Source organism: Notamacropus eugenii, chromosome 1, assembly GCF_028372415.1.
Source record: "Notamacropus eugenii isolate mMacEug1 chromosome 1, mMacEug1.pri_v2, whole genome shotgun sequence".
Lineage (NCBI taxonomy): Eukaryota > Metazoa > Chordata > Mammalia > Diprotodontia > Macropodidae > Notamacropus > Notamacropus eugenii.
Genome location: NC_092872.1, coordinates 612,172,534 through 612,189,238, shown reverse-complemented (window position 1 = coordinate 612,189,238; position 16,705 = coordinate 612,172,534). Strand labels below are relative to the sequence as shown.

At 39.1% G+C, this 16,705-nt stretch overlaps 1 protein-coding gene across 2 annotated transcripts in view; it reads left to right on the top strand.

Moving 5' to 3' along the window:
- The first annotated feature begins 322 nt into the window (after positions 1-322).
- PPP3CC (protein phosphatase 3 catalytic subunit gamma) overlaps positions 323-16,705 on the top strand; it is a 98,667-nt gene continuing 82,284 nt past the window's right edge. The window contains exon 1 of one of the 2 annotated variants that reach the window (XM_072634888.1): positions 323-791. In XM_072634888.1, the coding sequence (XP_072490989.1) occupies positions 740-791 (52 nt within the window). In that variant the 5' untranslated portion in view covers positions 323-739. The remainder of the gene's footprint in view (positions 792-16,705) is intronic. The other variant, XM_072634887.1, reaches the window with a different exon arrangement.

Below are 16,705 nucleotides of genomic sequence, written 5' to 3'. Positions count from 1 at the left end.
GCGGCAGCGGCCCTGCGCGCGTGGAGACGGGATGGAGAATGTGGAGACGACCAACCGGGAGAGGCGACGGCACAGGCCTCGAGGACCCCCCAAGATGGCTACAGCGGCCGCGGCGCTCGAAGACGCCTCGAGAGAGGGATGCCCCCGCGCCGTGGGCGTGGGTGCGAAAGCACCAGGCACGCGGAGTAGAAGAGAAAACCGTAGAGGAGGAAAGCCCGCGAGAGGCGCAGGGCTGGCGCGTGCGCACGAAAACCAGCGTCTCGGGCGCGTGCGCGGCAGCCGCGGGAAGGGCAGCTGGGGCGGTGAGGTGGGGGGGACTTGAGGAGTCGGGCCGCAGGGCGGCGGGGAGGTGGCGGCTCTGTGGAGGGCTAGTGGAAGCGGCGCGGGGGAGGAGGGGCGCGCGCCACGAGGGGCGGCGCGCGTGCGCGCTGAGCTGGGACGGGTCGCGAGAAGCCGCCGCTGGCACTGTTGCCGCGGCCGCTGCTCGCAACTTGCCGCCGCCGGCCGCTGCCGCTTGAAAAAAAGGGGGTCTCGCGGAGCGGGATTTTGCCAGGCGAACGCGAGCCCGGAGCCGTGGGGCTTGCTCTGCCTCCTCGGGCCTAAGCCGCCCTGAAGAGCCCGAGACGGGGAAGAGCGGGCCGGCCGGCCCTGGGGGAAGCGGAGTCCTCTCGGAAAGGAGGCGGCGGCCCAGGGCCCGGCCGCCGCCTGGAACGAGGAGGAGGAGGGAGAGGAGGGGACCATGTCCTCGAGGGCCCGCAGCAAACTCTCTACCACCGACCGCGCCATCAAAGGTACCGGCCCGGCGCCCGGGAACGGCCTCCGGGCTCTGCGGCTGGAGAGGGCGAGGGAGAGGGCAGAGCCGGGGGGTCGTCCGGGCCGCCCCTCGGATTCGGGGGGCCCCAGGAGGCGGTGACCGGCAGTGGGGCTGGCGCGGAGAGGCCCTGGAGCCCGCCGGTGCTTGGGGAGGTCCCTGATCTCTCTAGGACCAAGGATCTCCTTGGTTCCTTAGGGGTACGGAGCGACTCCCGGGTCTGACCCCACCCCCTCTCCCCCTTCTCTGCCTCGGGATTTGCTTTGATTGTTCGACCCCTTGGCCGGAGCTCCAGCTTCCTCCCAGTAGCCCCCAGAGTTAGCCTCTAGTGCTAGCCTGCTTGAAACCCCCCCCAGTCATCCCACCTCTTTCAGCCCTTCCATCCTAGCCTGGCGCATCATTGCATCAAAGTCCTCCTAAAACCCGGGGAAGTAAGCCTTCACACCAGTCGCTTGAAGGGATTTACTTATGTCCTAAAAACATGCTTTTGATATTTGTGTTTTACGATCTGGGTGTTCGTCTTAGGAAGATTTTTCTGTAATAAGGATGGTTAATACGGAAAGCTAAGTGCTGTCAACTGGACTGAATTGGGATAGAGTTTGTGCTTTGTTAAACTAGCAAAATCTGTCAACTCGTATTCTCTTTAGTATGTCTTTTATTCCGACTTCTAGTCACACCCTTCCCTGGCATTCCTGGGTAGCGAGGAACTTAGTTTCAAAACGCTAGTGTGTGCCAGCATAATCCTGAGAGGGGACCTTCCCTTTACGTGGAGGGGATAAATTGTGGTTTGAGGAAGAGATTCAAGCTTTTCCTTTTAGTGTTAGAAAAAGGAAAGAACAAATAGTGATTGATGACAAGAGTGAGAAGGGTCTCTAAGGTCCCTTCTAGGTTCCCCAGTTTTGAAGGGAGAAAAACCAACCTGTTTGGTTTTTTTTTTGTTTTTAAGGGAGCAGCTTCATGATGGTGTGAAATATTCTAGTTCAAGTGAAGATAAAGTGCTGGTATAGTGGAAAGAGTACTGCCTCTAAGCCAGAGGACAGTCAGAGGCTCCAATTCCACAATGACAATACTATGTAACCTTGTGCAAATTACTTAAACCTCCCTGGGCCTCAGTGTCTGCCCCTGTAAAATGAGAGGGTTGGACTACATGGCTTCTGAGGTCCTTTTTAGCCTTACATCTGTCATCTGATGATAGTTATCTGGCATCATCAGGGCTGGAGGTATTCTGTGTTTTACAGATAATTTGAACTTACCCTTTTTAGTTACTGAAACTTAAAAATTAAACCATTTTGATTGTGAAGTTTTCCAAAATGTATCCTTTTCTTCCTGATCTTAAGGTAAACTGAGCACAGCTTACTATTTTTTGATGACTCAGAATCATCATTATGAGTGTTATTGTACTGGACCTTTAAAACCCTGTATTTGCTATAAGTAGGGGTGTGAAACTTGAATTGAGTGGAGGAAGTATCAAGTCACTGATTTTTCAAAAGTAATTAAGTAAAATAGTACAAATAACACTGGACTTTTGATAGGAATTTGGGTACTAGTTCTGGCCCTGCTGCCACTAATTTGCTGAAAGTGCCTTTGAGCAAAGGATTTAATTTTTTTGTGTTTGTTTTCTTGTATTTAAAATGTGGATAATAATACTTAGTCAATCTTCCTCACAGATTTGATGTTAAAATCAATGGCAGTGAACATGAAAGGCTTAAAACACTAGGTGCAAGGTAATTTCAGTGATGAGATGGAGATAATGATAAGTTTAGATAATTCTTGGAGTCCTTATAGATGGGAGCCACTGACCATTGAATTTTATTCAGAAAGTTTAATAAGCATTGGGGAAATTGGAGAGGCCCTGTGGTGTAGTGAGTAGAGTGCTGTTTTGAAGCCAGAAAGTCCTTCCTCTGTTGCACACTGCCTGATAACCCTAAGCAAACACTTACCCTCTCAGTACTAGGTGATCACCAGCAGTGGTAAAGAAAATGTCCTTATCCAGAAATATCCTCTACCAATAAAAGCACAGGTCCAGTCCCTTTTTGTCTTCAACATTACAATTCGCACTGGAATTAAAATATTCTCTTTCATAAAAATGTCCATAGCTTGTCCAGAACAAGCAGCTTTACAGAGACTAATATACTATTTTTCCTAGTTTTGTGGATCCTAAATTTTTCTGTTGATCATGTTGGCACAAGTATAACAAATGTACTAATATGGAATGTTTATCATATAATAATTTGATTAGTTTTATAATATAATATATTCAGTTCACTCAAATATTTATTGAATGCCTGTCTTGTGCAGTCATAGGTTCTTATTTGACATTTGGTTCTTGGCACTAACTTCCTCCCAATGTGTGGTAGTGGCTTTGGAACTTATAAAAAATAATAGGTGTTGAGGTAGTGAGGTCCAGTGGAAAGAGTACTGACTCTTGAGTCATAGATTCTGAGTTCATGTTCTGTTTTGATACTTAATTATGTGGCCAAGTCATTTTATCTCCCTGGGCTTCAGTTTCCACATCCACAAAATAAGAAGATTGGGCTAGATGGTTTCTGAGGTTCCTTCTAGCTCTTAGATCCTATGAAATAAAGGTTATTTGCTTAAAAAAATTTTTTTTCTGTGATTTGTTTTAATGATTCAGATTCATTATGTCACTACTTGCAGTACCTGGGTCAAAGAACTAGAGACCCAAATGCTTGAATCTACATGAATGATTTATTTAAGTATTTGTAACTTCTGATTGAATCATTTCTAGAAATTTTTAGAAATATATATACACTCATACAAGTATGCATGTGATCTATATCTATAGCTGCTTCTATATAGATATAGGTACATCATATGTTCGTGTGGCATAGTGCAGAAGTATCAGACTCAAGGCCAGGGAGCAGACCAGTGGGCTGCAAAACTCCCAGTGAGACTGAAATCAGATTAACATATACCTGGGAGATGTTTAACAAAAATAAATAAAAATACAGTACAACATAGATCATGGTAATTTGTGGTTCTCTAAGTCTGTTGGGATGTAGTTCACTGACTTAGTAGGTAGAGATCTGTGTCAGAAGCAAGGATGACTTGGGTACAAGTCTTGCCTTTGGTAGATACTGTGTGATCCTTAGTACCTCACCCTCTCAATACTCTTAGAACTCTCAAAGAGTGTAAGTTTCAGAGAAGGTGGCAGCCTGCTTTGGAAGGAGTTTAATTACTCAGAATTTCCATGTACAGGTGAAATTACAGGTCCTGTCCCTACTGCTTTCTGTGTGTGTATGCACATGTGTGCATGCACATGTATGTGCATATATGTGTGTGTATATTTTCAAACAGGCTGTTTTTAATTGATTGTATATATGTACACATTTATAAAAAATATGTGTGTCTATGTATATATATATATATAGAGAGAGAGAGAGAGAGAGAAAGAAAGAGAGAGAGAGAAAGAAAGAGAGAGAGAGAGCCTGTTTGTAAAAGTTCATTTTCAAAGTAGGTACACCTTAGTAGAAGTTAGACTTCTTGTTTTGTTGGAGACAAAGTACTCCCATTCTGATGGAACTGATAATTATAATAACTAGTTTTTATATAAAGCTTTAAGTATTACAAAGTATTTTACATATATTTTGGTATTTGGCCCTCATAACAACCCTGTGAGATAGGTGCTATTATTACCACCATTTTCCAGGTGATGATATAGAGGCTGTCAGGACTTATGTGATCTGTTCAGGGTTATACACCTAGGTAAGTATCCAGAGCAGCATTTGAACTTGGACCTTTTTGCCCCAAGTTCAATGCTTTATCCACTCTGTTCATGAGATTCATATGATCTAAAAACTGTGGTGTACCACTATACCATAGGGGATTACTAGTTTTCTTCCCCTTTCCCTGGATACATGTTATGAATTCACTTTTTCTTTTAATAGTACCCTGATCCTCCTCCAGTCTCTCATGTTAGAAACCTCATCCTCAAAATCATCCTCAATCTCCTCCTGGTTTCTAGTCAGTTGCCAAGTATTGTTGATTCTGCCTATCTATCATATAGCCACCTCTGGTTTATATTTCTTCCCTAGACTATTTCAATAGCCTCTCAGTTGGTCCTCTTGCCTCTGATTTTTCCTTTCTTCAGTCCATCCTTTACACAGCTACCAAGTGATTTTCCTAGAGCATAGATCTGATAGTGCCATTCCCTGTTGTCTCTAGAGTTCAATACAAACTTTTTTATTTGGCATTAACACTTCATATTCTGGTTCCAGCTTACCTTTACCTTACTGCTCATTTTTACTCACTCACTCTACAGTCCAGGTCAAATTGGTCTACTTATTATTTTTTCATCCAACATCCCATTACCTGTCTCTGGATGTTTACACAAGCTGTCCCACTTGCCTGCTCTTCATCCTCACCTTTACCTCTTAGAATGCTTAGCTTTTTTCAGAGCTCTGCCCAAGCACCACCACCTGAGAGGTCTTTCCTGATCTCCATTGGTGTTAATACTCCCTGAATTACGTTATACTTATTTTGTATCTGTTTTGAATCTATTAATACGTGTAATGCTATTTTCCTGGGTAGAGGGTAAATTTCACGAGAGTAGGGACTGTTAGGTTTTCATCTTTGTTATCCTCATGTTTTGTATGATGTCTTACACATAGAAAGCAATTCATCAGTTATTTGATTTGTTGATTGTGTGCATAGTTTTCATATTCTTGTATTTTTTAAACACTGCTGTCACTTTTCCATGACTCCTAAAGTGATCATTTCTCTCCAGCGTGCCAAAGAGAACTCTCCCTTGAAACAAAGAAATATAGTTTTTAATATTTTTAATCTTATTTTTATTGCCATCCTTTGCTTTTATAGCATCTTCATTTCCAAATATTTCATTCCTTCCTCCCCTGTCTACTGAGCCATCCTTTGTAGCAGATATTTAAAAAGAAAGAAAGAAAAAGCAGGTCAGCAAAAGGACCCATCACATCATCTGTTTTTGAGAGTGTATGCAGTGGTCCACCATTCATAGTTGTTGTGTTTGTCTTCGTTTTTGAAGAGGACCATGACATCAAGGAAATAATAACATGATTTGCAGTTGACTGATTTGAGTGAGAGAGGGCTGTGCAAGGTCACCAGCCTCACTTTCTCCTCCAGAGCCATCTGGGTCCAGTGGCCAGATATTTATCAGGATGACTGGAGATGGCCCAGAATGTGATGGAGACCCTGGCCGCTTTAGACCTTGTCAGGTACTCACTTTGAGGTAACGCCCATTCAGGCCAAATAGGCCTCTTTAAGAAGTGAATCAAGGGATGGCCCCTTTAATTACAAAAAGAAAAAAAATCCCTCTGGGAGGGGAAGACTCTCAGGGTTGCTGTTTCAAAGAAAAACAGTTACAGCTGACATTCAGTCTAAGCCAGAAGGCCCAAAATACAGCCATTAAGTGCAGCTTGGGCAGAGACCTATTGTGGTCCAATCTATGAACTGCATAGTGAACTGGGTTTAAGTGTTTGTGAAGAGAGAGAGAGAGGAAGGAAAGAAGGAAGGAAGGAAGGAGAGGACAAGCAGACAGCTTGGTCTATTCACAGGTTGTGTTTGTCCTTCATTTTCAAAGAGGTCCATGATATCAGGGAAATGATGACATAACTTGGAATTGACTTTGATTGGAGTGAGGGAGGGCTGTGCAAGGTCACTAGCCTCACTATACCAACTTTGCTAGGAAGAGAAAGAGGTATGTTTTCTTAATTCTTTCCTAAGACAGATTCTTACCTGCTTACCTTCTTATTCAGGCGCTATTTAATGGTATTGGAGAAAATCACAAAATCTTGATCATTAGGTCTACTATGAATTTATCTAATCTAAACCTTCATTGCCTTTTATTCCTCCTCCTGGTCCCTCCCAGAGTACAGCCCTTATTAACCCATAAATTTTTTTTATAAGTTTATTTATTTTTAGTTTTCAGCATTCAGTTTGATAAAAGTTTTAAATTTTCTCCCCCTCCTTCCCCTCCTTTCTCCTAAAGACGGCATGCAATCTGATAAAGGCTCTACATATACATTTCTATTAAACACTTTTCACATTAGTGATATTGTATAAAAGAATTAGAACGAATGGGAGGAGCCATGAGAAAGAAAAAAACAAAACAAAAAAAGAAAATGGTCTGCTTCAATCTGCATTCAGACTCCATATTTCTTTCTCTGGATGAACCACAAATTTTTTTAAAGAGGAAGAAGAGAAGGGAAAATTTGGCCAAATAGATAAACACATCAAAAAAATCCAATGTTAAATGCAGTGTTCCACATTCCTAGATTCTCCCACCTCAGCAGAACATCAGAAAGAAGTGTTTTATATCTTTTCTATGAGGCCAAGGTTATTCCTTACACTTTAACAATATCTAAAGAAATTTTAAAAGCCTCTTAAAAATCATCTGGGGTATTGTGTTCATTTCTGGTCACTACGAGGACATTTATAGGCTCAGTAGATTTCAGAGGAGGCCACCCAGGATGATGAAGGGCCTTGAGTCCACGTCAGATGTGGGTCTGTTGAAGGAACCAGATATGTTTTATCTGGAGGAGAGAAGGGGAGATGTAGTAGCTGTCTTCAGATTGCTGAAGGTCTATCTTGTGGAGGAGGAATTAGACTTAGTCTCTTTGGCCCTCAAGGGCAGAACCTGGAGCAGTGAGTGAAAGTTTCATTAAAACAAATTTAGATTTGGTATTAGGAAATGTTTGCTGCCTCAAGACTGGTTCTGCCTCCTTGGAGGTCTTCAAGCAAGAAGTGGGATGACCACGTGATAAGGCAGTTTTTAGTAGAGATTTCATGTATATGTGGGTTGGAGTAAGTGGATACTTAAGATTCCTTCAGAGTCTTAAATTTTGTGATTCTCTGAAAGATTGTCATGGAGGGAGAAAAGGGGGGGTGAAGGCTGGGGCAAAAAAAAAAGGAGAGAGGGAGAGTTTATTAGTGTCTTTATATTTCCAGTGCGTAGCATAGTACATTGTGCATACTAGGTGCTTAATGAATGATTGTTTTATTGGACTGTATTGGGATATAACATGTAAGCAAATTCAGACATATATGCAAGTAAGCGAAAGTGGAGAGAATGCTGATAATTGAGGTGTTAAGAGAGACCTCATGTAGAAGGTGGTGGGGTAGTGTATAGAGTGCTGGGCCTGGAGTCAGGAAGACTCATCTTCCTGAGTTTAAATCCAGCTTCAGACACTTACTAGCTGTGTGATCTTGGACAAGTCCTTAACCTTGTTTGCCTCAGTCGTCATCTGTAAAATGAACTGGAGAAGGAAATGGCAAACCACTCTAGTATCTCTGTCAAGAAAACCCAGATGGGGTCATGAAGAGTTGGACACAACTAAAATGATTAAACAGCAACAAAAAAAGTGGCACCTGAGCTATCCTTTAAAAGAACCTAGACATTCTGTGAGACAGTGGAGGAACTGCTGTATTCCATGCATGGGGGACCACTTGTGCAATGGCATTCAGGCTTTTAATGTGTATTGATGTGTGTAGAATTGTGTGTAAGAAACATCTGGCAGATTGGTTTGACTGGAATAAAGAGCACATGAAATGAAATAATATGAAGTAAAACTGGAGGGGTAGATGGGAACAAGACTGTGAAGACCTTAAATGTCAGACTGGGGAGTTTGTATTTATCTTAGAGTCTATAAGAAGCCTTTGAAGATATTTGTGAGGAGAAGAAGAGGTGCATGAGAAAAAGCAGTCAGGCAGACAGAGACAGGTCTCTGTTTTAGAAGTATTTGGCATTTGAATGGAAAGATGTATTGGAGAGGTAAGACAGTAGATTGGTAGGCCAATTAGAACGTGATTGCTGTGGGATCTGGATCTGGAGTAGAGACTGTGTGTCAAGAAGTGAACAGTTGTGAGAGATATATAGAGTGTTGACAAGGACTGGCAGCTAATTGGATGTTGAGGTTAAAGGAAAAGAAGAAGTTAAGGATGACTCAGAGGTTGCAAATGAGGATAACTGAAAGAATGATGCTATCCTTAACAGAAACAGGGAAGTTTGGGAAGGAAATGAGTTGTTTTGGACATGTTGAGTTTTAGGTGTCTTTGGAACATGAACGTGGAGATTACTGACTACTTGATGGGTATAGAGAACAATCAGGAAAGACATTAGGGCAGTCAGCAAGCATTTATTAAACTCTTAGTCACTATGCTAAGCATTGAGTCTACAGAGAAAGGCAAAAACAGTCCCTACTGTCAAGATGCTGACATTATAATTAGGGAAACAACAGGGTAAATGAGAGGAAATCTGAAAGGGACAAGGAAGGTCTTCTTGCAGAATGTGGGATTCTAGTTGAGACTTGAAGGAAGCCAGGAGGCAAAATGAGGAATGTAAATTCCAGAAATGAGCACCAGCTCATTTTCACTAGAAAACGCATGAGGTTGAGAGATGTAGTGTCTTACATGAAGAACAGCAAGGCTGCCACTGTTAGTAGATTGCATATTACAAGGAAAGGAAATAAAGTATAAGATTGGAAAGGTAGGAAGGGGCCAGGTTATAAAGGACTTTAAAAGCCAAACAGAAGATTTTATATTTGATCCTGAAGCCACTGCATTTTATTTTATTTTATTTTTATTATTTTGTTTTAAGTGTTCTACAATCACTTGCATGTATCTTAGATTTTTTTGCCTCCCCACTCCCTCTCTGAAACGGCATATAGTTTTATATAGGTTCTACACATACATTCCTATTAAATACATTTTCATCTTAGTCATGTTGCATAGAAGAATTAAAATGAATGAGAGAAATCATAAAACAAACCAAAACGTAATATAAAAGAAAATGATCTGCTTCATTCTGTGATTGAATTCCATAGTTCTTTCCCTGGATGTGGAAAGCATTTTGCCTTAAAAGGCCATTGGGGATTATTTAAGTCCTTACATTGCAATGAAGTACTAAGTCTACCAGAAAAATTCCTCACACACTGTGGTTGTTGCTATGTACAAAGTTCTCCTGGTTCTGCTCCTTTCACTCAGCATCAGTTCATATGTCTTTCTAGGACTCTCTGAAGTCAGCTTGCCCATCATTTCTTATAGCACAATAGTATTCCATTACATTCATATACTACAGCTTGTTCAGCCATTCCCCAATTGATGGGCATCCCCTTGATTTCCAATTTTTTGGCCACCACAAAGGGAGCACCACTGCATTTTATTGACTAGAAGGTGACTTGGTCAGACTTGGACTTTAGAAAGAGTGTGTTGGTAACTGAAAGGAGGATGGACTAACACAGAGAGAGACTTGAGGCAAGAAGATCAACCTACACAGTAATCCAGGTATGAAATGATAAGGGTCTACACCAGGGTTTTGGCAGTGTTGGAGGACAGATTGGAGCACACATGAAAGATTTTGTGAAGGCAGACGCAGCAAGACTTGGTGATATTTTGGATCTGAGAAGTGAGAGTGTAAGTAATTGAAGATGATACTTATGTACTTATCCTTTGGAGGGTGGTGGTCCCTTCACAAATAATAGGAAAGTTAAGGAGGGGAGAGAGTTAATGCATTCAGTTTTGGTTATGCTGAGTTTAAAATTCTTTGAGCTATCCAATGTATTGATATCTGTTGTCTTCACATCACCAGGTTTCCCTCTTAAGAACCATCTCTTCCATTATGAGAGAGGATTTTTTTTAAAAGAAGAAAAAGTGGAAGAAGAGGAAAAAAGTAAAACCAACAACATAACACTATTCCTTATATGTGGCTCTCCCCATCTCATCTCTGCAAAGGAGTGGGGGAGGTGTCTTCTCATACCTTTTCTTCAGGGATAAGCCTATTCTTTGCAATTTTGCACTCTTCATTTTCAATTGGTTTATAGTTGTTCCCTCCATTTACGTTGCCATAGTCCCATTCCTGGCTTTGCTCTCTTCGTCAGGTCATGTAAGTCTGTTTATGCTTCTCTGTGTTCCCATATTCATTCTCTCTCATAGTACAGCAATATTTGATTAAGTTCATGCATCACAATTTGCCTGGCCATTCCCAAACTGATGGATATTTATTTCGTTTCCAGTTCTTTACTACCACAAGAAGTTCTGCTCTAAGTATTTTGGAGTATAATGAATCTTTTTTTTTTTCAGTGACCTCTTTGGGTATATGCCTAGCACTGGGCCAAAATGTAGAGACATTTTTAATTGCTTTATTTTCATAATTCCAAATTGTTTTCCAGAGCAGTTGTACCAGTTCGCAACTCCACCAACAGTGCATCCTTTTTCCTGTCTTTCTACAATCCTCCAACATTATTATGGCTGTTTATCATCTTCAAAATATTACCATCCAAGGTAAACCCATTCTTCCAGTCACTCAGCTCACATCTAGGTATCATCCTCAATTCCTTAGTCTTTCACCCCAACCCCCACTCTCCCATCCAATCTGTTGCCAAGGCCTGTTGATTTTATTTTTTATCATCTTTTATATATTGCCTCTTTTCTCTTTGGACATTGCCACCATCTTAGTGCAGACCACCATCACCTCCCCACCTGGACTATTGCAGTAGCCTGTCAGTTGACCTCCCTGCCTCAAATCTCTTCCCATTCTAGTCCATTCTTTGCTCAGGTGCCAAAATAATCTTTCTAAAGCACAGATTTGACCATGCCACCTGCTATTCAATAAATTCCAGTGCTTCTGTCACTTCTAGGGTCAAATATAAAATCCTTTGAAATTTATAGCCCTTCACAACTTGACCCCGTCTTCTACCTTTCCAGTCTTCTTATAACTTAATGTACATGTACTCTTCAGTTCAGGGACACTGACCTCCTTGCTGTTCCTGGAACAAGGCATTCTGTCTCCCAACTCCAGGCATTTTTATTGGCTATTTGCCATACCTGAAATACTCTCTTTCCTCATCTCCATCTTCTGGCTTCCTGACTTTTTTCAAGTTTCAACTAAAGTCCTATCTTGTACAAGAAGCCTTTCTTGATCCCTCTTAATGTTAGGTGCCTTCCCTTTGTTTATTATCTCCAGTTTATACATATTTTCATGTCGTTTTCCCCAATAGACTGTGAGTTACTTGAGAGCAGGGACTGTCTTTTACCTTTCTTTGTGTCCCTTATACTTGACACAATGCCTGGCATGTAGTAAGTGTTTGATAAATGCTTATTGACTGACTTGTTGCTTTGATTTACATTTCTTTTATTGTTATTAATTTGGAGCATTCTTTCATAGGATTCTTAATAATTTGTAATTCTTTTGAGAACTGCTTGTTCATATCTTTTAATCACTTATCAATTGGAGGATGACTTTTAGGTTCTACATATTTCTGTTAGTTGTCTACATATCTTGGATACCAAACCCTTATCTGAAAAATTTAATAAAAGACTTCTTTTCCATTTGACTGCCTCCCTTCTCATTTTCATGCATTAACTTTGTCTGCACAAAAGCCTGTCAATTGCACGTAATCAAAATTATCCGCTTTGTCTCCATTACTTGCCTGGTTAAGAACTTACCTCCTACCACATTTTAAGAGGCTTATTAATAAGTACTTACTGACTGACATGACCCCTAAGAAAATCACTTAAGTTTTCATGCCCTTAGATAATTCTCTAAGACTATCACTTGTTGATTTGCATTGATAGTAGTTTCCTCACGATACTATTAAATCATTGGTCTAGACCAAAAACTTTTGAGAATAAATATAGCCAAATATGCATATGTAGTTTATATAATGTTGGTAATTTTTGGATGAAAAATTATGCGTTCTTTCAATGTAAGAGTTTTGTATTGGTTTACATGTTGGACTGTACATACTTAATAATTTATCAGTGTAATGAGCTTTTAGTTCAGAGAAATGTTGGAAGTCTGGGTGGATCATTTTTCTCCTGGGTATATATAAGAGAGAATTCCCTGGAGAAGAAATAGTTACTTTCCTAGTGTTTTTGTACTAGTGGTAGTTTGCTGGCAAGCTAAACAGTTTTTTCTTTAAATCAAAAGCATTATCCAAGAAGTAATTGAACAGATTTTTTTCAAATGTTACTCAGACATTTGGTATCAAAGTGGTTTCTTTTTCCCATAAAATATATGCTACTTTTATCTTTAAAGTAAATGGAATGCAGTTAAGAAAAACGTCCTAGGAAAAACATCATGAACATCTTTCCATTTGGTAGGAACAGAAATATGGTATTTAGAAAAAGCTTCAGACTTATGAACTCATGACTTGAAGTAAATTTAAGGAATAATAAAGAAACGAAAGAGCTTTTGATGTGAAAAATTCAAGATTGGTATAGCTATTTTCAACTTTAGGCTACTTCAAAGAATTTGATGCTTTGCCGGTGACTTTTTAAGGTAAAGAATAATGTTAGTGGGTTTGCATTTTGATTCTGCATATGTAGGAATATAACTTAGAGACACTTACCTCTTCAGATATTCTTATTTTATCTCTTTTTTGGGCAATAATATCCTTTGCTGAAACATGTTTGTGTGTATAGGGTACATATGTGTGTATAGAAACATATGTATGCTGTATAGGAATAGGTAAATAAATGTGTGTGTGTCTGTGTGTGTCTGTGTGTGTGTGTAAAAGATGACAAAACATGAACAGAAATTTTGGAGCTTTCTTTGCTTCCTCTTCTACTGTTCTTATAGAAGTTTGACACTATTATTCTTTTATTTTAAATTTTAATATCCAACTTTTAGCCCTTTTGTACTTTTACTTAAGAAAACTACTTTAAAGATTAGATTTGATTATTTCAATCCTGTCTGCTTTCTAACCAGGATCTAGTTAAAGCACACGTTTGTTCAGATGTTTATGTGTATATGGGTATTTGTTCAGATGTATATTAGAATGGCTTGTTAGTGAACTTTGTGTTCTCAAGTTTTATTTGCATAATTCTGCATAATATGTTCTGATTATTCTTATTTCTTCTGGTTTTGCTGTGATTTCACCTCGCTTATTTGCTATCTTCTTGATTTGATTTTCTGCTCTTCTTTTTCATCAGATTGGCTAAGGAATTTATCAACTTTATTAGTCTCCCCAAAGAACCTGCTTTTAGTTTTGTTTATCATTTCTAAAATTTTATTTCCAATTTTTCTATTTCCCCTTTAATTTTTAAAATCGCCTCTTTTGTACATATTTTAGGGTTCCTTGTCTAATTTTTTAAAAATGCACCTATTCATTCCTTCTCTTTTTCTATTATGTTAACATATGTTTATAAGGGTATGTTTTCCCCCATGGAGAACTTCAGCTGCATCCCAGAAATTCTGATATGTCATTTCATCACTGTAATATTCTTTTATACAGCTATTAATTTTTCTGTGGTTGGTTCTTGGACCTACTCATTAATTAGGATTTCACTGTTATCTCCCCTTAATTTTTAAGTTTTCTTTCAAGTAAGGCCTAAATATTTGAAACAGTTTCCCTTTGACCAAACAAAGTGTTCTCCCTAATAAGTTACAACTTATTATTTTAAATAATTTTCTTATAGGGCATTTTTTAAACTAAGACTTCACTGAATCAGTGAGGTATAGCAGAAAGAGTGAAAGACTTGTGGTCAGAACACTTGAATTCAAATTCTGTCTCTGTCACTTTTTAGCTGTGTGACTTTGGATGAGCAATTTAACGTCTCTAGGCTTAAACTGTAAAATGAAGGGGCTATATGAGATGACCTCAAAGGTTCTTTACATCTCCAAACTTATGATTCTGTGACCTCTCAAAGTGCTAACAGGCATTCAAAGACCTAGCTACTATACATGGCTCCTTTTCCTCAAGTACACATTAATCTTCTAGTGTTTATCTAATTTAAACTTTAAATCCCCCAAGACACCATGCACTGTAAACATTCAAATGATGTTAATAAGGTAATGATGATGACATGTATAACCCATATCAAATGCTTTGCCTTTTCCACAAAGGGAAAGGGGAAAGAGGGAGAGAATTTGGAACTCAAAATTTTAAAAAACAAATGTTGAAAGTTGTATTACATGTTAATTGGGGGAAAGTATTAAATAAAGTAAGCCTGAGGATGTTAAAAATGATAATAACAATGATTGGTCAGGTGCATATACTTTGTACGTATTTTCTGATCTTCTTTTCCAGCCTGGTTACCAAACTTAAATCCTTTAACAACAATATGTGAGCAGAGTAAATGACAGATTTCACAACAAGCTAAGTTCACTAACAAGCCATTCTAATATACATCTGAACAAATACCCATATACACATATACATCTGAACAAACGTGTGCTTTAACTAGATCCTGGTTAGAAAGCAGACAGGATTGAAATAATCAAATCTAATCTTTAAAGTAGTTTTCTTAAGTAAAAGTACAAAAGGGCTAAAAGTTGGATATTAAAATTTAAAATAAAAGAATAATAGTGTCAAACTTCTATAAGAACAGTAGAAGAGGAAGCAAAGAAAGCTCCAAAATTTCTGTTCATGTTTTGTCATCTTTTACACACACACAGACACACACAGACACACACACATTTATTTACCTATTCCTATACAGCATACATATGTTAGTACCTATACTTCCCAAATTATTGTCAAAAATTGAGAAAGAAAGCACCCTACCAGAAGATTTTTATAAAGTCCTGCTATCTAGACCAGAGAAAAATAAAACACAGGCAGAGAACTGTAGACCAATATCATTAATGAACATTGATTCAAAAATTTTAAACAAAATCCTGTCAGACTATATCAGTTTGCCCAATAAATGATTCTTTATGACTGTAGAATTTATACTAAGAAGGATGGTTCAACTTTAGGAAAAATCAATAAAATTAATCATGTTAAAAACCAAAACATCCTGAATTATGTGATCATCTTGATAGATGCAGAAAAAACTTTTTAACAGAGTGTAACACTCTTGTGTTAACCTTCAAAAAAATATATAAACATCAATCTAAAATCAAAAGTAAGTATCACATGCAGTGGGAGTGCATTAGAAACTTTTTCAGTAAATGCCAGAGTGAAACCGGGATGTCCACTGTCCCCACTCTTACTTGTTCTCATTCTGGAAATACTGTCAACAGCAATAAGGTAAGAGAAAGAAATTAAACACATAAAAATAGGTAAAGAGAAGATAAAACTATCCCTGTTTGCTGATGAGATGATGGCTTACTTGGCAAATCCTAAGGAATCAGCATAGATGCTTTTAGTTGGGACAACTAATAGATTCAGAAAAATTACAGGCTGCCTTACACCTATCAGATTGACTAATATGACAGGAAAGGAAAATGTAGGAGCAGATGTGGGGAAAGTTGGGATACTAATGTATTGTTGGTGGAGTTGTGAACTGATCCAACCATTCTGGAGAGCAGTTTGGAACTATGCCCAAAGGGCAGCCAAACTGTGCATACCTTTTGATCCAGCAATATCACTACTAGGTCCATCCCAAAGAGATTATAAAAAAGGGAAAAGGCCCTACATGTGCAAAAATATTTATAGTAGCCCTGTTCATGGTGGCAAAAGATTGGAAATTGAGAGGATGTCTATCAGTTGTGGTGTGTGAATGTAATGCAATACTATTGTGCAGTAAGAAGTGATTAAAAGGCAAATTTCAGAAAAAGCTGGAAAGAATTGTATGAACTGATGCAAAGTGAAATGAGTGGAACCAGGAAAACATTGTACACAGTATCAACAGCATTGTGTGATGATCATCTATGATAGATTTATCTCTTCTCAGCAACACAGTGATCCAAGACATGTACAAAGGACTCACGAAGGAAAACATGCTATCCACATCCAGATAAAGAATTGATGGACTTTGAATGCAGATCAAAGCATATTTTTCACTTTTTTCTTTTTTATGTTTTTTTTTCCTTTTAATCCATTTCTTCTTTCACAACTATGACTAATATGGAAATATGTTTTACATGGTAACACATGTATAACTTCTGTCAAATTGCCTACCATTTTAGGAAGAGAGGCGGGGAGAAAGGGAGAAAGAAAAATTTGGAACTCAAAA